The following is a 24,194-nucleotide window of genomic DNA, read 5'->3' as shown; positions in this document are numbered from 1 at the left end:
ATCAAATTTTAGTTAAGGCCACTTACATTTAATCAAAATTTTGAAATAATAAATAAAAAGAATTATTTACCTTTGATCATGGGTGTAATGTCAATGTGACAATATTTGTGTGAACCAATTTTAAAAATTGGATTTTTATAATCCCATATTTTTACAGTTGCCCGATTATAATCCCATATTTTTACAGTTGCCCGATAATAATAATCTTACCTGAAAATATTCTTATCATAAGTCCCACCTTTTACACTATTTTTTCTTATTGAGCATCCGTTAGAGAAATCTTAATTCTTAACCCTTTTATGTTTTATTGTTTTTAAAGAGTTTCAAACTTATGTTTTGATCTGAATGAGGATACGAATTAATTGATGTAAAAATTACAACAACGCTTCAAATGGACGTGCTTCATTTTTGTTAAAGTTTAAATACTCGTGCACTGTTTCGTCGTTTGGGGCATCATTTTGAGATAATTTTTACATCAATCGGCTCATATCTTCTTTCTGATCAAAAGTCATAAAACATAAGTTTAAAATTCGGGTAAAACTTAACTAAGTTAATTCTTTTTAACATGGTCCAATAAGAAAAAATAATTTAATAAATAATTCTAGTGATAAAAATATCTACATATACTATTAAAGCAAAACAAATTTTCACATGTCATTCAACTAGACCCTTCATATTTCATTTTTACAATTTTCACTTCAATGATAAAATGAAAATTGCTCCTCTTAAAATGTGTGTGGCTTACAAACTCAACTATGATGAATTGATAGTAATCTTCTCTTTTTCTTAATTGATATAGATTCACAACATTTCATTTTGATTTCAAATACAAATACAAATTATTCTTACTAATCTATGTACATTAAAAAATTATTTATATCTTATGAATCAATAAGGTATGTTATTACGCATATTATTAAATTTAACTTTTGTATTATATTCTTTAACCACCCGTATATCACACTAGCTCTATCGTAACTTCCATATTAAATCAACATAACCACAAAATAATATTTGCAATAATTATCCCAAACTAAACCAAACACAAAGATGCCCATAAAGCAAACTCTTAGTACTTCAAAAGATTCCAAGTTGGCCAACATTTTAAGAATTTTGTCTCATCTCCAAACCAAACCAAACCAAACCAAACCAAATCAAATCAATTCATATTTTGGTTGGAATCATCACCAGCATCTTCATCTTCATGTCACTAATCCAAAACTCCCTTCATCCCTTCTTTTATCACCTCTTAAACTTTAATAACAATAATAATAATAATAATAATAATAATAATAATAATCCCACCTCAACCACCCAACCCAATAATAATAATATTACACTCTCCTCTTCAACCCACCTTCAAGATTTTATAAAACATGCTTTCAAACATTCAACTGGGCAGCTTCACTACCTGCAAATCAATAAACATGAACACAAAGTTTCAATCTTTTCTTGATTTTCACCAACCCAGATGCCAAAAACCCTTAAAAACCCTAACTTGCACTGTTTTATGCAAACCCAAATCATCAAGACTGGGTCTTTCTTGCTCCAGACTCTTAAAAACACAATATTGTAACAATCAGGAAGTGGGTTTCTTGAAAAAAGTTGAATTGAATAAGAATTTGGTGTCTGGTAGTGTGAAATCTGTGATGGGTGTTAGTGAAGTGGTGGAAAAAGATGATGTGGCAGAGGGGAGGAGTAATGGGGGTTATGATGCTATTGTGATTGGTTCTGGGATTGGTGGGTTGGTTGCGGGTACGCAGTTGGCGGTTAAGGGGGCGAAGGTGTTGGTGCTTGAGAAGTATGTGATTCCTGGTGGGAGTTCAGGGTTCTATGAGAGAGACGGGTATACTTTCGATGTCGGTTCGTCTGTCATGTTTGGGTTCAGTGATAAGGTACTTTGATTTGGTGTGTTGCTTGATTTGGTTATCGGATTAGCTTACTCGTGTTTGTTAGGTTTAGTTATGTTGTCAATTGTTAATTATTAACGCTCTTAGTTAGGCTATGTGTAGTGGAGTGGCTACAAAATGTGGCGTTTTGTGCCATGTGGCGCATAGTCAGCAAAGGGTTGTTTTTTGTTTTAGGGTATAATGGTGTTGTAGCCTCATATATATATATATATATATATATAAAATGTATGAAAGAAGGGTAAATTAAGACACCTTAGATTTAAGGGATTTACAAATTATACACATGGTACAACCATTAATACATCTTGGACATGGGCAAACTTGTCCACTACAAAAGTTAAATATGGTTACTAAATAATAGTTACAACATTAACCCCTTTAGTTTACTTAACTTTTGTAAATTATAATAATTATTACAACTATGATCCTCGATCTTTTACTCTTTTATGATTTTTATTTTCATTTTTAACTCAACTTCCCTCATGATTTTTAAACATTAATAACTTTTGCATGCGCTAATAGTTTTTTAAAGAAATTACACCATAAAAACGAGCATGTTTTTCTCTTTAATTTGACTATCATATTGTTATAGTTTTTTAAATTAAAAAAAATAACATTTTACGTAAGGGCATTTGCGATCTGGTTTGGTTTTGATGGTTTTTAAATTAAACCGTGGGTCAAACCGTTAGTAACCGGTTTTTTCGTCGAAAACCGAAACGAACCTTTTGTAAACGACCGGCCAAAAGTTAATTAAAAAAATCAATGGTGAAATCAAACCAATGACCGGTTTGAACGTTTTTTGGTTTCAAATCGAACAACGAACACCCATAAACTTGCTACATAATTACAAAGATATTTGTTTCCCGCTGCATCGCGCGGGCACCCGTCTAGTATATATATATATGTGTGTGTGTGTGTGTATGCATGTATATGTACATCACACACTCACACACCATTAAAATAATAAAACAAAAGAATGAGTGGCCGACAAATATACCCCCCCCCCATTTCGCCCCTTTGTAGTGGGGCGACAAAATGAAGGTTTTGGGACGAAAAGAGGCTACAACACCCCCCCCCCCACCCCCGCGGGCTACAAATGGGCGTTTTGTTGGGAAGGGAGGTTAATTATGGTCTTTATATGTAACATAATATATGTTATTTAGTTATTGTTATTAGAATTGTTATTAAAATATATATGTTTATTATATAAAAGTTATATAAATAACAGGAGCCGGCTCGAGCTAGATAAGTGAAGCTCGGGCCTAGGCCCGCTTATTAAGCAAGCTTACTTTTAGGCTTGGGCTCGTTTAAGCCCGGCTAATCGACTTGATTCGAGCTTTTAACGTGTCAACAGCTCACGAACAGCTTTGCTCGTTTACATCCCTATATAAGTATATACTAACCACGATTTAAAATGTAATTAAATTTTTTTGACTCAAAAGAAAGAAAAAAATGTTTTAGAAATCTGAAAAATAATATATGAAAAAAATGTGAACAATATAAAGTTAACCAATTTTCTTTTGTTATAGGGAAATTTAAATTTAATAACTCAAGCATTGGCGGCAGTCGGGTGTAAAATGGAGGTGATACCGGATCCAACCACCGTTCATTTTCACCTACCAAATAACCTTTCGGTTCAAGTACACCGAGAATACGATGATTTCATTTCTGAACTCACGAGTAAATTTCCACACGAAAAAGAAGGAATCCTCAAATTCTACAATGAATGTTGGAAGGTCTGTTTTGACTTTTGTTTAAGGTGATTGCAAATTGCAATATCTAGTTGTTCTTTTTGACCTCGGTTTTGAATCATAACTTGCTGAAAACTATCTTTTGTTGGTGTTTAACAGATTTTTAACGCGTTGAATTCGTTGGAACTCAAGTCCCTTGAGGAACCTATATACCTATTTGGTCAGTTTTTCAAAAAGCCAACCGAGTGCTTGACATTAGGTACGTTTCCTATATTCTAGAAATGACAAAATGGGCGGTTTTGGTAAGGGTCAAATGGGTTATCTTTGTACAGGTTGAAACGGGTCGGGTTGACCCGAAACATTTTTTGTTCTAAATTTTCTAATAGATAGTTAATGTGTAAGATATGTCATATGTGTATATAAATTTTTACTATTTCATTAATCTTTTTGAATAAAATGGTTTTGAGGTTTTATAAATTAATAATACCATACGGGTTTTATAAATTAATAATACCATACGGGCTACTTCAGGCCCATCGACTTCTTTTAAGCTATCTTTTAAATTTACCCATTTGTCACGTTAGAGATAAAATATAACCCGAATTTGTCACATGGGTGAAAGTTGCCGCCTTTATTATTTAGGGTCAAAAGCATTAAACTTTTAGAAGCATGAAAGAACTCGTAAGTAAACTGATTATTGAGATGAATGAAAAATGACCTACCTAACTGAAGTTTTAAACTTTTAATTAACTGATTATCTAATTCTGATTCTTTACAATAATCACATTTGAAATGCATATCTAATGATCCAAACAACCCTTAAATGGGACCGAAATTTATTAATGAACTCAATGTATACATTCTTGGTGTCTTTTGTAGCTTACTATTTGCCACAAAATGCCGGAACCATAGCTCGCAACTACATAAAAGATCCCGAAGTGCTCTCATTCATAGATGCTGAGGTGGGCCCGTTAACTCAAATTTACTAAAATTTAAATCGTTATTGTTATAATGTTGTTTTTAATCAAAATTTACACACTACATCAAAATAAGTCGGGTTGAGCCAATAACATTTTTTTTAATTACCTTCCTATATATCTCATCATTGTGTTAATTTTGATTGAAAACAACATTACTAAAATAAGGATCTAAAATTCTAAATCTTAGTTAATTTTTTTGGTTTGACTTGTTGACTTTTTTGAGATAACAACCCGAATCAACCCATAAGTAAATGGATTTATATTTTATAGTGCCACATATAGGTTGTAGAATATATGATTGTTACTTTTTTCTTTTGAATACTGACCGTTCGATTCTTGTAGTGTTTTATTGTGAGCACGGTTAATGCTTTACAAACTCCCATGATTAATGCAAGCATGGTAAACAATTAAACATCAATTTTCTTTTCATTGGTTTGTTTTCCTATTTTACCCTTGTTTATGATTTTATGTTTCGTTAGGTGTTATGTGACCGACATTTTGGAGGCATTAATTACCCTGTCGGTGGGGTTGGAGGGATTGCAAAGTCTTTGACACAAGGCTTAGTTGATCAAGGAAGTGAAATACTTTACAAGGCAAATGTCACAAATATTATCATTGACAATGAGAAAGCGGTGAGTTTATCTTAATTATTGATATTGTTATATTAATGTTTTGATAGAAAATATATGCATTTTGTTACCATTAAGTTATTTGGTTGTAATGTTATCGTTACAAATAAATTAATAATGTTAATTTGGGCATGTATACCTCCTTAAATTGTGTTTATTGAAGGGTATTCGATTCCAGTTACAAGATGTTTTCTAGCTAGCATGGCCTTCTTGATCTTTGTTAATTTGGGTTCATTACTTTTCTTTACCTTTTGTGATTATCGTAGCGTGTTTTTCAATTTCAAGAAGTTTGCTAATTAAGATGACATATTTTCTTTTTATTATCGTTACAAATTACTATATAGTGTTGGGTTCATAAATTCCTCTAATATATGTTTCTTGAATGGCATTTATTTTCAATTTCAAAGATAGTTTTCTAGTTATGCAAAAAAATACATAAAGAGAGTTTCCTTTCGTTTACCTTTATCGAAAACACCATTTCTTTCCAAGAAAGTAATATATAGTTGAATTGTCTTTTTTGCCCTTTGTGTTTATTGAAGGATAGTCTAGTCATTTAAGTCAAGCAAAACGTTACAATTAGCACAATATCCTATTTTATATGTATTTTTGCATTATTGTAGGTAGGAGTAAGGCTATCCGATGGAAGAGAATTCTTTGCCAAAACCATAATCTCAAACGCTACAAGATGGGATACTTTCGTTTAGTTTTCACTCAAATATTTTAATCCTTATATTCGTCTTTCTTTCTTTATATATGATGATTTAAATATTTAAATTCTATGCTTTCTTTATGTTAGGCAAACTTTTGAAAAAGCAAGATCTACCAAAAGAAGAAGAAAACTTTCAAAAAATTTACGTAAAAGCCCCTTCGTTTCTTTCTATTCACATGGGGGTCAAAGCCGAGGTTTTGCCACCCGATACGGATTGCCATCATTTTGTTCTTGAGGTACTTATATCTTTATATATGTGTATATATATGAGTCACCCTATTTACAATTGCCATACAAATATTCTATTTTTAAATTATTTTTTTAATCGTGTAGGATGATTGGAAGAACTTAGAGGGGCCTTACGGGAGTATATTTTTGAGCATACCGACTATGCTTGATTCATCTTTGGCTCCGAAAGGGCGACATATTCTTCACATATTTCACATTGCAGCATTTGAATCTACCATATGTGAAATGTCTTAAATACCCTTTGGTAACAACAAAGTGCGACACACATATATTTTTAAGTTCCACATTTTCACTCGGCATATTATTTATATTATATACTGTTTTTGGGAAAAAAATAGGGGTTTTCCACAAAAGATTATGAGATAAAGAAGGAGCTTGTTGCAGACAAAATAATTAGCAGACTGGAAAATAAACTATTTCCGGGCCTCAAAGCCGCCATCGAATTTAAAGAGGTACTGCATTCCACTCGAAAACAATAAATAAACTAAAAAAAAGATCACTTTAAAGTTTAAATAGTTGTAACTTGTGCTTTATTGACTCATAAAATGGATAGTTAAATGACTAAAATAACCTTAACGTTTGTTAAATATTATTTGGCAGGTGGGCACACCAAAGACACACCGACGGTATCTTGCACGTGACAGTGGTACATACGGGCCAATGCCACGTGGCGTGCCTAAGGGCTTGTTGGGAATGCCTTTTAATACCACTGTAAGTTTATATTGTGTTCCAGTTAAGTCACTCATAAAATCTTTTGTTCCAATTAGGTCACTAAAGTTTCCTTTTTGTTCTAATCCTATATATTTTACCTAGATAGCAGGTTTTGTAGTTTTTTATTTTTAAATAGTTTAACATTGCAAATATTTTTTTAAAAGTGACAAAATTAGTAAAATTTGAGAAAATAAAATTTAATTGTGAAAAAATGCAAAAAATAAAAAGTTCAGAATATTTTTCCCAGTTTTTTTTGTTGGAATTTTCCAGATTATTATTATTTTTTGCAATTTTTCAAAAAAAAAAAAACTGGAAAATTGCAAAAAAAAATTTTTTTTTTTAATTTTTTAGTTTTTTTTTGTTGCAGTTTTCCAGATTATTATTATTATTTGCAATTTTTCACAATTTAATTTCTTTTTTTGATGTTTTGTATTTAAAACTAAAAAAAACCTACATGACCTGCTATCCAAGTAAAATATCTTGGATTAGAACAAAAAGAAAACTTTAGTGACTTGAATGGAACAAAAGATTTTATGAGTGACCCGATTGGAACAATTTCAAAACTTGGTTACTATGCACTTTATCATATATACAAACTTGACTTTTCTGGTCAACAAGTCTTTGGATTTTTAACCTAATGTTATTGTATTAAATCGTAGGCTATAAACGGGCTATATTGTGTGGGTGACGGTTGTTTTCCGGGACAAGGTGTTATAGCCGTTGCTTTCTCGGGTGTAATGTGTGCACATCGAGTAGCTGCAGATGTCGGTAAGTGTGGTTTTGATTTATTTTTATCATTATATATGACGTCGTGTATATGTTTTAAATTGTTAGTAAAGGTTTTACTAAGCCCGTTTCTGTTTGCAGGACTTGAAAAGAGGTCACCTGTTTTAGATGCGGGGCTCCTAGGAGTTCTGGGTTGGTTGAGGTCGTTAGCGTAAAACAGATTCTGTGTGTGATCATGTAAAATGTATTTGTTAAGCCGCTATATATGTATTCGTTCATATTGACGATATTTTTTTTACGGCTTCAAATATGTATTAGTGGTAGTGAATAATTGAATATGGAAGATACGAGGGTTACGTGATTGGTATATTATATATACGTGTCTAATGGTATTGTGTTCCTCTCACACAAATGTGAGGCTCTAGGTTTGAATCGTTAGAGGTGCACAAAATACCGGATTCCGGACTTGACTCGGTGTACCCGACTTGGAACCGGTTTCTACCCGTATCCGATCCGCGGGGACGACCTGGTATTGGGTTTCTCCTCTTTCTCCTCCCCGGAGCCGGTTGCATAATTACCCGGTCAAAACACGACCCGATCCTACCCGAAACCTAAAAAAAGTCTGAAAAACCTGGTCAAATACCTGACTATATCATACCCGGTCCAATTCCTAAAAATAGTGCAGAATTTTCTTGTTATAAAAAATGAGAGCTGCAGTAATTTTCTTTAGCAACTAATAAGATAACTATTGAAAAAGTAATGGAAGTAAAATAACCATCATTGCGTTGAACACTAGAATGCAAAGTATTAATTTAAAATGAATAAAAAGTTAAATATTTGCAAATGAAAATAACATAAAATTAATTAAAGTTTTATAAACAAAAATACAAGCATACTAAAATAAAATCACACATTTCGCTTCCATCTCAATGTTTTGCAATTTATTGTTTTTGTGTTAAAACCACATTGCTCATTGGACAACGCCATATGTTCTCGTCTTTTTGGTAGTCTTTTTATTAGTCCTCTCCTTTTGCTCATCTATTTGAACGATATGAAATTGGATGACATTTACTAAATCAAAATCGCGGCTATGTTGTTGCTTTTTCCTATTACGTGTCGCTCTTCCCCGCTTTTTATGAAGGAGTCATCGTCTTTGTCGGTCTTCCCAGCGAGTCATTCGATGGGTGTCCAAAACGTTGTGCAAGTGTTCGGCTGATGTTTTGGTCCGTTTTAATCAATGTAGACTCGATGGGTGTTGGTCCGTTTTAGTCAATGCACTTTTGTTAGTTATGAACGCCCAATTAAACGTACCTTGTTAGTTTGTCGACGGATGGAAATTGGGCATCCAAAACGTTGCGTGTCCAAAACGTTGCGTAAGTGTTCGAGGCCAATGTCTTGGTTCGTTTTAGTCGACGTAAAACCATATCGACATCCTATCCTGTATATCTAAATATTTTTTTCCTACCCCATACCGAAATGAATTCCCGTGATGCATTTGACTAGTTCATATTTATTTATATATAAATTCCCTTGCATGCTCTTAAAAAAGACAACTACAACTAAAATTCTCATCATTTCACAGCATCATTGCACTAACACTATAATATCTCCACAAATTAATACACAACAAAAACTAAATTAAACTAAATTTAATTCTTCTTCATCTCGGCCATCAGATTAATATTCAGAGCTCGTGACTGGGAGTGAAGGTTTCCTTAACCTTTTCCTTGGTTATATCGGCCGCAGATTTCGCAGACTCCTCAACACTTGCCTTCCCTTTAGTCACCGCCTCCTTCACCTTCTCTGCAGTACTTGTCCCGCCTTCCGTTGTTGTCCGCGGTTCATCGCTACTTAATCTTGCTCTGAAACTGCAAGCCAAACAAAATAACTGAGATGGTATATATGTATATATTTTAAGGATGTTCACGAGTCAAGCCGAGCTGAAAATCTGAGCCCGTATGTATCTATGTATATATTTTTAGGGTTGTTCACGAGTCAAGCCAAGCTCTCGAACACAATTTGGTATTTAAAAGTTTTATTAAAAATACTAAAAACGAAATAGACCTTAAAGTAAATAGCATTCCAATCAAAAAAATAACAAACTCATTTGAATCAACTAACAAAATATTTATTATTTATAATATTTGTGCCCATTGAAAAAAAATATATAATAAACTGCTCGTTAACATTTGGGAAAATACCATAAAAAACCAATATACTTTCTGCTTTTGCTCGTTAAAGTCCCTCAATAATTTTTTGCACGTTAAAGTCCCTCAACATGTTAAATTTGAACAAAAATGTGACATGACTCATAAAAACAATATGAAACTAATTTTTTTTTGCTTATGTGTTATTTTTTCTTATGTAATATATATGGGAAAGTGTATATATGGCTTTTAAACATCTAACTTATATGCAGAACCCATCAAAGCCACGTTGTTTTGATTAAATATGACTAAAAAAATTAAAATTATCAAATTCTTTTAGGATTCCATTTAATACAATGTGAAAACCGGAATTGACAAGAACTCTGAACAATGACATCGAGCATAGAAATTGAGTTCAACATCCCACACAAACTTCATAGCCCATATCCAAACCAATCCATCCATAATTAATCAAAATAAATTTATATGGAGTTAGTTAACTCCATTATGTTTTCTTTCTATTTTTTATTTTACTTTTTTTACGAAACTTGAATTAAGATGATTGGTAAACCATTCTAAATTCCTAATACTATAACCAATACTTTAACATGTTCTAGCTTGCAGCAACACACCGTAAATAATTCAGATTCATAGTGCTCCATTTTAATACAATAATACTTGTGATGTAATTGTAATAATATATGTGTTCCACTATCAAAAGAAAAAACTCACACCATGTAATCTTGAGTAAACAATTCCATTGCAAAATTGAGGATTCGTAATAGGTTTTTGAGATGTGTCAGAATTATCAACCAGGAGAAAGAATATTATTTATATACTCAAATGTTTTTATAAGTTATGTCACATTTTTGTTCAAATTTAACATGTTGAGGGGCTTTAACATGCAAAAAATTGTTAAGGGACTTTAACGAACAAAAACAGAAAATATGTTAGTTTTTTATGGTATTTTCCCTTAACATTTGCATATTTATACATGCAATAATTTATTTTTTACTTTTATTTTTTGCTTTTTTTTCCAGGTTGTATGACAATCATGTAAAGGTAAAATAACTCAAATAATCTGTTCACGAGTCAAGCCGAGCCACATAATACTTTGATTGGCTCGGTTTTGAGCCAAAGCAAGCCTGAGCTCGGGCTCGGCTTTGTAGTAAACCAAGCTGGCCTGACTCAGTTTAAATAAGAGTTTTATTAAAAATACTTAAAACAAAATAGACCTAACAAACTCATTTGAATCAATTAATAAAATATTTATGCCCATTGGAAAAAAATAAATTAAACTGCTCGTTAGTAGCATGTACATATTTAATTTGTACATACAATAAAATAAAGGTAAAATAACTCGATTACAAACCGAGCCAGCCCAACTCGGTTTCTAAACGAGCTATTTCGAGCGAGCTTCGAGGCACAAGGACAACCCTAATATATTTATTTATTTGCGTACTCTAGGTCAGGGGAAACGATATTCTTGGCCCAGTTGAGTAACCGGTAAGTCACGGAAGTTTGTTTCACGATTTCATCAATAACAAACGACTCCGAAGTGAAAAACAAGATGAACAGGATGACTATGATCTTTGTCTTCGAGGGAGTACGAGGTTGATACATATTATGCTATATTGGGGGCTTTTGGTTTCAGATTATTGTGGATTTGAGGGGTTTTAATTAGTAAAGTGGTCATAGGATTATTATTTAAGAATGGCGGTGTGTGTCAGGGTTAGTAGTTAGTCGACACGTAGGTAAATGTCGTGACACCTGTCCATATCTTTAGTTAAATACTATAATTTATTTATTCTTAGAAATTAGCAAAGGGGCACCGGCACTAGGTAGGATTAAGGAATTTGTTATTTTCTTGATGGGTTAGTATTTTTTTTTAATTTTTTTTTACTTTTTGATTTTTTTTTTGGTAGATTTTTAAACTTGAAATGTAAATGGTATTGTGCTAGTATGACTAGCGGATATGGTGGTGATAAGTGAATTTCTTAACTAGTCATGCTAGGCTGTTACAACATTTAATCTGTAATATGTATTTTTTTTCTAGTGGATTTTTCTCTAACTTTAAAATGTCTAGAATTATGGGTTACTTATTGATGGAATTATAGGCAATTCTAAACTTTTTTGAGTTATATCGAAGAAAAAAGTATTCTAGAAAAATTCATAGAATTAGAGGAACTCCTCTCCTTAGAATAAATGATCAAGGAATATTTGAAGACACGTCTACAAAACCTTCATATAGGAATTCAGTCAATTCACAAAGACAATCAAATTAATCAAGATACACGAGGGTCGTATTCATACGATTAGTTTACACTTCTCGACAAATATAATATGTTTCATTATTCTAAGTGTTTATTCTATTTTAGGTAATAAAAAACTTGTTATACCTTTTTACTAGTTTAATAACGTTTTCATAAGATTTATTATTGTTTTACAATTATAAATTTGTAACAGTTTTATATTAAAATATATTATCTTTCTACTATTTTTAGGTATATTTGTTATACGTACCACTTTTACATTTTGTATTTTCATTATATTAATTTAGTTATATAAATTCCTTTGCATGTTTCCTCAAATGGATCAGACAAGTATGTTTCACACAAAAATAGATCTTTTTAGCTGCCATATTCCCTGTGTCTCTACTGATTTTAGTGCTCTGCCAAAGAAAGCGGTTTGATCCAAAGTCGGCATGAAATAATTAGAGACGTTCAAAATGATGAATCGACGTCGACTATAACCCCTAGCCTTCCAAGCTAACGATGCGGGTTCGATTCCCGCTACCCGCTCTATCTCCTTTTATATTTAGTCTATTATCTTACTATATTTATCTTAAATACTCTAACTCTAATTAATACGTCATTCATGATTGAATATACAATTCAAAAAATTTTCTTACAAAAATCCTACTATATTCTTGCTATATTCTTCTTTTTTTTTTTCATTTCAAATAAAAGATTAAAAGATCAGCCCAAGAAGCATCAAACATTTCCGATGAGATCCATGGAGCTATTCTTAGATAGCAAGCACTAGCTCCCGGTGCGACTTCATAAAAAGCAATCGATACCGTTTCATTCCTTAACTAAATTAGGAGTGCTTCTAAAGTCCACTTCTTCCCCATACTACGAGTGAAAGGGAAAATGTAAAGACTACCATTAAAGCAGCCCAAGCGAGACTTACTATATCCATGTGAATTATGTCCCTTATCTCTATGATAGAATTATTCCATTATTGCTCGAAGCTCTTTATTTTTTGTTCGATGAGCAGATCCATTTAATGATGAATCCGTATTGATGCTTTATTACGCAGATTTTTTCGGATCGCCTATAAAATATAAATGAAGGGATTCAGAATCACACCAAACACATCACCTTGACTTTGCATCCTTGAGTTTTACTCCTTTGAATTTAGTAATTTTGACTAATTCTTTAATATTATATTTAATTCTTGAATGTAACATTTTCAGACAAAATTCTAAATTGACCTTGCTATATATCAAAGACCACAGCGGCCTACTAGGGTACTAATTAAATTAAAGTTCTAAAAGTATGCTATATATCCTGTCAAAGTTTGCTATAGATCCATTATTAGGTGTTAAAGCACTGAAGAATGATGATAACTATTATTTATTATGGTTGGTTTACTTTTAAATATATAACATAAAATAGCTATCAACCCGTGGTTTCATACTCGGGGAATGGAAATGAGATGATTGGATGAATTCGTGAACCGTAGTAATTCAAGAACAGTAAAAGTAGAATTAAAAGATATATTGCTTAACAATATATTTAATAATATAACTTTTCATCTATTAATCTTGGTCTATAAGAGATATTTTGATTATTGTTTCTAAGGTTGCACTGGCCGGTTGATAGACACAATTAAATTAGATTGTGTTAAATATTTAACTTAACACAATATTTAAATTTTATACAATATTCAAACATCATAAACGAATGACAGCATCATCTAGTTTATGAGCCCCGTTCAATAGTGTATCGTTGTCCGGCTCACTTTCAATTTAAACATCACAAACACAGATTTATATATTTCATTATACATAAACAGTGACGAAGCTTAGACGAGTTCGTCAGGGGACTCAGGACATCTCCAATGGTGAAATTGGAATGGTTTGAGAGTTGACATGAAGCCTAGCTGGAGGAGTGAGAGAAGAGAGAGACAGGAGAGAGAGAAGAGAGAGTTTTGAAATTACAAACCCTTTGTAGAGCTTGTATGTGAGTGGGAAAAGCTGCAGAGAAAGGGGAGAGAATGAAAGAAGAGAGAAAGTGGGTGAGTGATTAAGATGGTTTATATTTCAAACCACTCCAACCATTGGAGATGGCCTCAGAATGTATTGAAAAAATGGAATGAATATGTAATAGAATAATAATCAAGTTTTAAAAGTGTTCAAATTAAGTCACTAATACCATTTTTTTTCAAATAGGGTCATTAGACCTTCAAATCGAGTCTCATCGGGTTTTTTGCGTCAAGAAAGCAATAGAGTCGAAGAGGTGAGGGTCGGGATTTACAATATATGTATTTATATTTAAAAAATTAAGGAAAATTGGTTTTAAATACTCTCAACTATCATGTGTTGGCAAATAATGGGCTCAACTTTACATTTGGCTGGTGATGGTCCTAACTAAAGGGGTATTTGTTTTTAACAGTCCGCGACTAACGGATGACTAACTCCGTTAGTCGGTTGCTGAGTTGGCACGCCTGGTTGTCAAATATTGCATATGTGGCAGCTTATGTGACAATTAAAGTAATATATAATATATAATAAGTAATATACATATATATATATATACATATACTAGGTTACGTACCCGTGTGCAACACGGGTTGGAATAAATAAATTTATTCAAACGATGACGTTATAAGAAATACAACAAATGTGTTAAATTGTTTATATAAATATATATTATAAAGTATATTAAATTACATATTAAACAATATGAAAAAATATATATACATGTCGAAAATTCATAAATATCCAAATATTTCTTTTTGATATTTGTTACAAATAAAATTCAACTTATTTAATATTTTAACCCATTTGAGATAAAAGCAGTGTTTAAAAACTGGACCATGTTGCCTATCCAACCAACAAATAAATAAAAATAAATAAAAAATGGTTGGCTGTTCGCAAACCAGCTTTCAATCCGAAAAACAACCGGATAACATTAAATATTTTTAAAACTAAGTAGATGTACACAATAGTTCATGCACCGGCTGGTGATAATAATAAGTCTGATGCACTACCTTGTCTTTTATAAATGTTAGTTTTCTTCTTGATTTCTCATTGGAACAATATGAGATGAGATATAGTTTTATTTAAAACCTTGAAGTGCCAAGTGATACGAAGATGGTCAAATTAGGTGTCAAGTGACGTAACTATATTTTTGTTTATTATATTAAGGATGATTTTTCATGTTTTCTCTTTTCAGCGACACCAGAATAGGGGTTGTTCGTATTAAAGACTGTAAGAAAGACAACTATTTAGATGGAACTAAAACAAATGTGTTTAGTAAATGTTTTATTATTATTTTTCAAATTAAATTCAAGTTAAATTAAATAATAATGAAATACGTTTGAAATATATGACAATGGACCTGTAGATATATCAACTGAAACATTAAAACAAATAGATACAATCTTATATGTTAGTTGTAAAATAAAATATATACGTATCCCCTACAATTTAATTATAAGTAGGTAAATATCGTTCTCCGAATTTATAAGATGAGCTTTTGATCTTTTAGACATCGCCTTATCATTTGACAAAATAAATACATTTATAAAAAAGATTCATATGAATGGTAGAAGAAGTATAAAAATAGCATTAACGATGAATTTAAAGCGTAAACAACAGGAAGAAAATTTAAATTGACCAACCACCTTCTACAGTCCGGTTTGGTTTATACGGCCTATAAATATAAAAATCGTAAACCAAACCGTTGGTCATGATTTTACACAACTTTTAGTGGGGGTACCGCCTTTATGTTTAATGTATCGGTGATGAACAGTCGTTTTTTATAAAACAACTTCATTTTAATAATCTAGTTTAACGCCTAATTAAATTTTATTTTATATATTTATTTAGTCATGAAATAATGAAATGGTTCCTACATATTTTTTAGGGGAGCTATAAAAAACTTATCATCCAATAGGTACATGTAAATTTTATATGAAAACCACGTGTAATATGGTGTTTGTAACCCAAGTATATAATATATGTATAACACTGTATAAACATAAACAACTTATTTAAAGGCGAATTTCATTTCAAGATGATAAGTTTGGCCGGTTTACTGGTTTTAAAGGCAACCAAGAAGACACCTAGTTGATATACATGTAATTCACATATACTTAAAAGTGTGAAGAATGCAATATTAATATATGATACGCAATATAAAATACGTAATTGGATGTATGATTTGTTGTATATAAGGTAAATTGATTGAAGGGGAGCAGAGAAATGAAAGTCTCCTCAAGTGTGTTTGTGAGTATGAACACTATCAAATAAATGTGTTTAGTGCTAAGGAATGAAGAAGACCAAAGAAATTCAGTTTTCGTTGTTGTTGCTGACGGAAATCATTAACGGAAATAAACAAATTTTACGGTAACTAATAGCTACTGTAAATTAGATTATTAGTTGTCTACGTAATCAGTGATACACAACTTAAAGGAAATCACTAATTATTGGTTGATAATGAAATTTTATTTCCATAGAAGAAAGAATTCAAAAATCAAGAAATACATTTAGTTGTTTATATGGAAGGTTTTAATTTCTTCATTTTAATTTAATTTTATAAATATTTATGATCTAAAACTTTAAAGATAGGGTGCCACTTGACAAAATATTAGGCCAATTACGGATGATGTGGTTCAATCATCATTTTTGTTTATTATAATAGTAGATATATATATATATATATATGTATACATGTGTTGTCTACTTGTCTTCCTCCTCCCTGTTTAATTCTCTAACAGCCACCACCATCGCCATCACCTGCAACAATCGCCGGATATGCTAAAAAAAATTTATTCATTGAAACCAAAACCGGATATGCTAAAAAAATACATGTTAAAACCTTTAGTTTAATAAAATATTAACATTGAGTGACTTGATTGGATAAGTGACCTAATTGAAACATTTTTTAAACTTAATTAGTATTTTACGAAGTCACCTCTTTAAAAAAAAATCATAAACGGGGGGGGGGGGGGGGGGGGCTAAAATTTTCAACAAAAAATGAGTGGATTTATACTACGTTTACAAAATTTGAGAGTGAAAACAGGGTCCAAACCTTGCTATGGGAGGTAGAAGATGAAATAGATAAGTGTGTAGCTGTTAAAAAAATAATTCTTACACCATATAATTAATAAAAACAAAATAAAAAAAATAATTGTTACTAATTGTTACACTATATAATTTAATAAAAACAAAATAAAAAAAAATATTTCTTACACTATATAATTTAATAGAAACAAAATAAAATAGATAATTCTTACACTACATAAATTTAATAAAAACAAAATAACGTTTTGGTCTGCCGACATTTGCTATGCCAAACTATGCATAAAACGTTTATAATTAAAAAATAGCCAAAGACAATCACAACCGTCCATTTCCACAGTCAACCATTATCTCCCCGGCGTAAAATAGGCCGGAAACCACATTCAAAATCTGGTCAGGTAAAAAATAATAATAATAATAATAATAACAATTTTGAGCGACCAACAAACTACCTAAAATAAAACACTAGCAAGGTGTTAGACCGTTAAATACAAAGACCAACAATCGACACACGACTACATAGGCCCAAGCCAAAAGACCAAAAAACACCAAAACATGAAAACAACACTCCAATTACAACCGAAAACTACACCACTCTTCCCAAGTTAACCCAAACTTTTTGGACCAATTTTTAATCTAAAGGTAGCCAAGCGATTTTATTTCTTTCACCAAACTTCAGAGCTGTATCAGAGAGCCTTTATAGACAACCTGCTAGGCCCGAATTGTTTTTCAAAAAAAAAAATATATGTATTATTATGAAAAAAATATGTATAATTAATGTTTCAACATAATTACATAGTCACTAGTTTTATCTAGTGGTAAATGATATGACATCTAACCAAAGTGTTGTGATTTATAGTCTTATTTGAGACATTTTTAAGATTATTTTTATGCAAAAGTTTTTTACACAACCCAAATCATAATCAAGTAAGCTAATTTAAAATTAAATTGTTTAAACCCAACAAAATGTTCCTTTTACTTAATATCCAAAAAAAATTCGCCTTTGGCCCAAAATTCTTTTCGTCTTCTCGGAGCCGGCCCTGCTTTATGGACTGGAGCGTTGCGATTCTTCCAAATACACCATATCATGATCAAACAAATCGCGTGAAAAATTTTCATTTTATCTTTCAAATTCCCCCACGTAGTTGTGTAAATTTAGAAAACCTTGCACCATTGAGAAACCCAAACCACATCATTTGAGCTAAACTCACACGAGATAAAAATATAGTCAACCGATTCATAACGATAATATTTTATAATTATTATTATAGTTATTATTTTCCCCTTTTATTATTATTATTATTATTATTATTATTATCTCTTCATTCATTACACAATACACATACACTCCTAACTCTCATAAACCCCTTTTATAATAATAATAATAATCATCAGAATTGAAGGAATCAGTTATTACCTATTACAGTTAAGATCTCATCTCATCTCTCTCTACATCTACATTTCACCTAATTCCGTTATTTAATAATTTGATAACTGTAATGTGCAGATCTGGAGGTTACTGGATTGCTAATTGATGATTTGATTGTTTGAATTTACGAAGATCAAGTGTGATTTGTAGGGTTTTGAGATCAAATCGGAATTAGAAGATGGGCGAAGGGCTAGGGTTTCAGCTCGGAACAGTCGGAGCGTTGAGTTTATCCGTGATTTCGTCGGTCTCGATTGTGATCTGCAACAAGGCCTTGATAAGTACCCTAGGTTTCACTTTTGGTGAGTGATTAAACCTTTCATCATTAAGTTTGCTGGCAGGTTTTAGATTCACATTAGGAAACCCTAGCTCATGATACTTAGAAGTAAAGTTCTGAATTGTTGTGATGCTTGGCTTGCTTGATATTCATATACCTGTTGTAGTACTTCATTTGTTCGTCGATCTGGCTTATGATTTTAAGTTTTTTATTTTAAAGGTTTAATTAGAATTCACTGTACTGAGAAACAAAGCAGAACTGCATACATAGTGCAATGGTAGTTGTGTTGCATACTCAATGTCTGGTAAGCTGAGGGGGTGTGTAGTGGAAGTGGAAAACGCCCTGACATGTAGACATGCGGGCTTTTTCCAGTTTTACGCGTAGTGGTTTTAACTTTCAAGCCCCTTGTGATGATTAAATAATGTTTTAAGTTAATAAACAAAAAGACAAAAAAAAAAAAGAAAAAAAGGAAAGATATGGTTGGTCCTTTGACCAAACCTGTTTTAATGCTTGATTTCTGGCGAGTCTTACTATTTTCTTTAGATTTGAAAGTTCCTCAGATGATTTAAAGGATTGTTACACAGAATTGTTAGGATCTCGGTTATGCAAGCACTCACACACAGTCAAACTGCAGAAAATAAATTAACGCGAGACTCAACGATCTACTGGCTGCAACCAGGAATTTGTTATTGCTCGCTACTCTTGTGATGAGAAATTACAAGTACAATATGTGTTTAAATAGAGACCAGCTAGGGTTACAAAACCTAGTCATCAAGAAAACACAAATGAGCCCTATTAAAGAAATATATGGCCGGTCCAAAACCTCCCATGTCTTTAATCTTTATTAACCCAATAACAAGTTTTCAACTAACCAACTAACCAAGCCCAAACCGAAGGCCCAAGCCTCCACAAACCCAACAAGAATTGCATACAAAGATCAATAATAATCTTGTTGCATACTCAAGCTCTGTTAAGCTGAACTGCTTTATCATTAAATACCATTTTTAAGGAAAAAAGCCTAATTTCTGTTGATGTATAGCAGCACTATCAGAAGTTCTTTGCAGTGTCCATTATTGTTTTGTGATTGCTTGCCTTTGGAGAGATTTTATTTGTTAACATAAATTAAATTTCAGTTTTTCTTTACATTGATATGGCTCATACATTGACTTCAATTACACTTTTTATAAACAGCAACAACTTTGACAAGCTGGCATCTTTTAGTCACGTTTTGCTCATTACACGTGGCGTTATGGATGAAGTTTTTTGAGCACAAGCCTTTTGATTCAAGAGCTGTGATGGGCTTTGGGGTATTAAATGGGATCTCCATTGGGCTTCTTAACCTCAGCCTGGGTTTCAATTCTGTTGGTTTTTACCAGGTGATAGTTCTACGCAGTTCTTTTTCATCTATTATGTATTTGTTGTTTTGAAAACACAATGCCAAAACATAGTTTCTGGCTTATGTTTGTGGAGTTACTTAATATTTATTCTTGGTTTCATTGTAGATGACGAAACTAGCTATCATTCCCTGCACCGTACTTTTGGAGACTCTTTTCTTCAGCAAGCAATTCAGGTCAATCTTTGATCTTATTTTTCATTTTGGACCTGTAAACATATTTCGCATGTTGCCACTTGCCAGCTCATATACTTACTATTTGTCTACGTGTTTTACTTTAACTAACATAGTAACATGTACTGTTTGTCTATGTGTTATACTTTAGCTAACATGTTTTTGTAACAATCTAAATAATCATGATCCTAAATTCAGTTATTTGAAAATCAATGCAATTTGTCTGTGTGTTTTACTTTAACTAACATGTTTTACCACTTGAGCTTGAAAGTTTTGGGTGAGAAAAAATGGCCCGAAATAATAAATTTTGGCCTACAACTTTGGGTATAAATTTTTCTTTGCTAATTAACAATTATTTGATTATCATATATTTGGATTTGAAATTTTTGGCCTTTTGGGGTACACCATTTATTATTTCTGTATAAATTACTTAAAAATAAGCTCTTTTGTGGTTTTGGTTTGATGGCAAATCCCGTCTGAAACTTTGGGTAAATTTTTTTTGTTAATTAATGATTATTTGATTATTATTCACCTGGATTTGTAAATTTTGGGGTACACCATATGTTAATTTTCTTATAAATGACTTAAAATCGTTTTTTTGGTTTTGTTTCAATCTTCTTTGTTCATTTCTAAAAACATTAAATAAATAATCAATGCTTCAGTTAAATGATTACAGAAAACTATATTAGTACAATAATAATCTACATCTACATAGCTGAATAAAAATATTTAGTAGGTTTTATACTTTAAAAATAGACTTTTGGGTGACTTTCGACCCGTCTGAGCTGGCCCATTTCCTTTTTAGCTAATCTTTTTATATGGCCCGCTTGAGAAAACACAACCCATTTATAGGTAAATGGGTCGAAACTGCGACCTTCATGTTAAACAGTTCTAAATTACTTCTCATTTTTTTAAATGTCTATGCTAACCTTTATTGCCTGCCACCTGCAGTAAGAAAGTCCGATTTGCACTCTCCATCTTACTTTTGGGAGTTGGAATTGCAACAGTGACTGACTTGCAACTCAATCTTTTGGGAAGCATCTTATCTTTATTTGCCATCATAACAACTTGTGTGGCCCAAATTGTATCCTCAAGGCTTAACCTCTTTTGCTACTTAATATGATCATATTATTAATCTAACTAATTGCACGTACATAAGTTCTATCCTTAATTATATTATCTCAGATGACAAATACAATCCAGAAGAAGTTCAAGGTTTCTTCAACTCAACTTTTGTACCAATCTTGCCCATACCAAGCTCTTATTCTGTTCATTGTGGGACCGTTTCTAGACGCCCTTTTGACGAACCAAAATGTGTTTGCTTTCAAATACACACCTCAAGTGCTGGTGAGGACTAATAATCTTTTGCATTCAAACTGATGAGACAATTTGACCCATTTACCTGTGGTTGAATTGGGTTATGTTCTATGTTGTAAACGAATCGAATGAACACGAACATAGCATGCTCGTGTTTGTTCTTCTAAGTTCTAACTTTTACTGAACAAATGATCGAACATGAACAATGAATCCAACAGGGTTTTCTTGTTTGTGTACGTTTGTTATTCAAATGAGCATGTTCGTGTTTGTTCATCTTCGCTAACTGCATAAAAGAACGGTTCACGAACGTAAAAGAATAAACATAACTCAACACAGATTAACGAACATAACTGTGCTATGAGCTAAAACCGGTTAAAACTTGAAAGTAGTGTAACGAATATAAATGAATGTAAGCGGACAAACATAAGCATAAATGAATGAACGATACATGTGTTCATGTTCGTTTGTTGACATAATGGACAATTTTTTTTGTTCGTGTTCGTTTGTTTATTAAATAAAGGAATCTCTTCGAATGCGTCACAAGCTATTCACTGAATGTTCAGTTCGTTTACAGGGCTACATAAAACTCCTAGAAGTGTTGTATTATTATTGAAGTAAGTAATATAATTTCTGGAGGGAATGGGAATGATATGATGGACAAATATCACTTCGAGTCAACCCAACTCGACCCATATTAAAATGACCCATTTTGATCCGTTTTATTATACTACATGAACTTGAATTTGAAATTTCTTAAATTGCAGGCATTCATTGTTCTGTCCTGCCTAATATCGGTTTCGGTCAACTTCAGTACTTTTCTGGTAATCGGGAAAACATCACCTGTCACATACCAGGTTTTGGGTCATTTAAAAACATGCCTAGTTTTGGCATTTGGTTATACATTACTACATGATCCGTTTAGCTGGCGAAACATTCTGGGAATCCTCATTGCGGTTGTTGGTATGGTGCTTTATTCTTACTTCTGTACGCGTGATTCACAGCCTAAACCCGTTGAAACTTCAACACAGTTTTCTCAGGTATGAACACCATTGTTTCAACAAATTTCTTCCCAAACTATAATGTTATTAATGTGTTAACTTCAATGGATTTTCATTTTGTTTTTTGTAGATTAATGAAAGTGAGAATGATCCTTTAATAAGTGTGGAAAATGGAATGAATGTGGCAAATAAAGATCTGCACGCGTGATTCGGTTTTAGTATAAATACTCTATTCATAGTTACAAATAGTCAAATAGCATATTTGTTCCCGTCACGAAGGTGTCACCACCACCACCACTGCCGCTGTCACCGTCACTCTGCCGCCATTTGAGAAGATTGTAAGACTTGGTTTGTTTTGATCAATCAACATTTTCGTCTTTTTTTGTTGTAAAATGAGTCCTGTTTTCTTAATATGATGGGAGAGACTGGATAAAATACAAAATGATATTATATATAGGGAAGGTAACTTTCCTCTTGTATCACTTTTAACTCCTAATCTGTTTGATATCAGTTGGGATTTGAATTACACAATATTGTACTGTAGTCTAGATAAATAGGCATGGTTTGATGCCGCTAGTGCCGTAACATGATATCAAGTTATCAACCAAATTTGTGTCGACTCGCAGTCGCACCGTGCGGGTTTCATCAACCGGTTTCACATTGTTTTAAATACTTTTTATTTTTATTTTTTATAATAAGCCGTAGGAGTGAATACTATTTTGTGCGTTTATTTTTTTGGGTTTTTAGTGTCATTGTCGTTACGAACCTAACCTCCAAATCTATGATGTTAACGTCTTGGTACCATTTTCTAGATGCTTTTTAGTAGGATATGTTTGTGACATTCATAATTACTTTTAATACACTTTTTGGACAAAATATTTTAGTAACTTTTATCTTTATATAATGAAATATACAATGCTTTAAAATTTATATAGATTAAATTCTAAAAGTCAAACTTATGCAAACTACAGATTTTATAATATTTAAGCGAAAGATGATTCACAAAAGGTGGGTTTATGGGTAAAATTGTTTCTTTTCAAAAGAAGTTTATGGTAAATATATAGTAGAAAACTAGTGGGTGGTTTACATTTCGTGACAGATTCGTAAGACTTAAATCTAATCCAATATTATTTGAACACATATTATATGTAGGTATTAGACTATGTGTAGTGGGGCGTTATAGATGCCTATAGAGTCGTGTTTCTTTTGCAATATTTAAGCGAAAGATGATTCATGAAAGGTGGATTCATGGGTAAAATTGATTCTTTTCAAAAGTAGATTATGGTAAATATATAGTAGAAAACTAGTGGGTGGTTCACGTTTCATGATAGGTTCGTAAGAGTTAAATCTAATCCGATATTATTTGAACACAGATTATATGTAGGTATTAGACCATGTATAGTGGGACGTTATGGATGCCCATAGAGCCGTGTTTCTTTTACAATATTTAAGCAAAAGATGATTTGTGAAAGGTGGGTTCACGGGTTAAATTGTTTCTTTTCAAAAGTAGCTTATGGTAAATATGTAGTAGAAAACTAGCGGGTG

The 24,194-nt window shown here is 32.1% G+C and overlaps 2 protein-coding genes across 2 annotated transcripts; both read left to right on the top strand.

Annotated features, from left to right (window-relative positions):
• Positions 1-1,270: 1,270 nt before the first annotated feature.
• LOC143568844 (prolycopene isomerase, chloroplastic-like) lies at positions 1,271-7,969 on the top strand. The gene is made up of 13 exons (XM_077054894.1): positions 1,271-1,895; positions 3,440-3,646; positions 3,761-3,860; positions 4,481-4,563; positions 4,924-4,980; positions 5,061-5,213; positions 5,831-5,908; positions 6,006-6,155; positions 6,253-6,385; positions 6,505-6,620; positions 6,769-6,879; positions 7,539-7,647; positions 7,747-7,969. Exons 1-13 carry the CDS (start codon positions 1,377-1,379, stop codon positions 7,818-7,820), a joined length of 1,890 nt encoding a protein of 629 aa, XP_076911009.1. The 5' UTR covers positions 1,271-1,376; the 3' UTR covers positions 7,821-7,969.
• A 10,627-nt stretch (positions 7,970-18,596) lies between these two features.
• LOC143568843 (UDP-xylose transporter 3-like) lies at positions 18,597-23,159 on the top strand. Its single transcript, XM_077054893.1, has 7 exons — positions 18,597-18,792; positions 19,959-20,143; positions 20,270-20,337; positions 21,286-21,418; positions 21,520-21,681; positions 22,416-22,688; positions 22,780-23,159. Exons 1-7 carry the CDS (start codon positions 18,672-18,674, stop codon positions 22,855-22,857), a joined length of 1,020 nt encoding a protein of 339 aa, XP_076911008.1. The 5' UTR covers positions 18,597-18,671; the 3' UTR covers positions 22,858-23,159.
• Positions 23,160-24,194: the final 1,035 nt, after the last annotated feature.

The sequence above is a fragment of the Bidens hawaiensis genome, unplaced genomic scaffold (assembly GCF_021521415.1).
Source record: "Bidens hawaiensis isolate Kalapana, Puna unplaced genomic scaffold, B.hawaiensis_p1.1 tig00024236_1, whole genome shotgun sequence".
Classification (NCBI taxonomy): domain Eukaryota; kingdom Viridiplantae; phylum Streptophyta; class Magnoliopsida; order Asterales; family Asteraceae; genus Bidens; species Bidens hawaiensis.
This window is presented reverse-complemented; position numbering and strand designations above follow the sequence as displayed.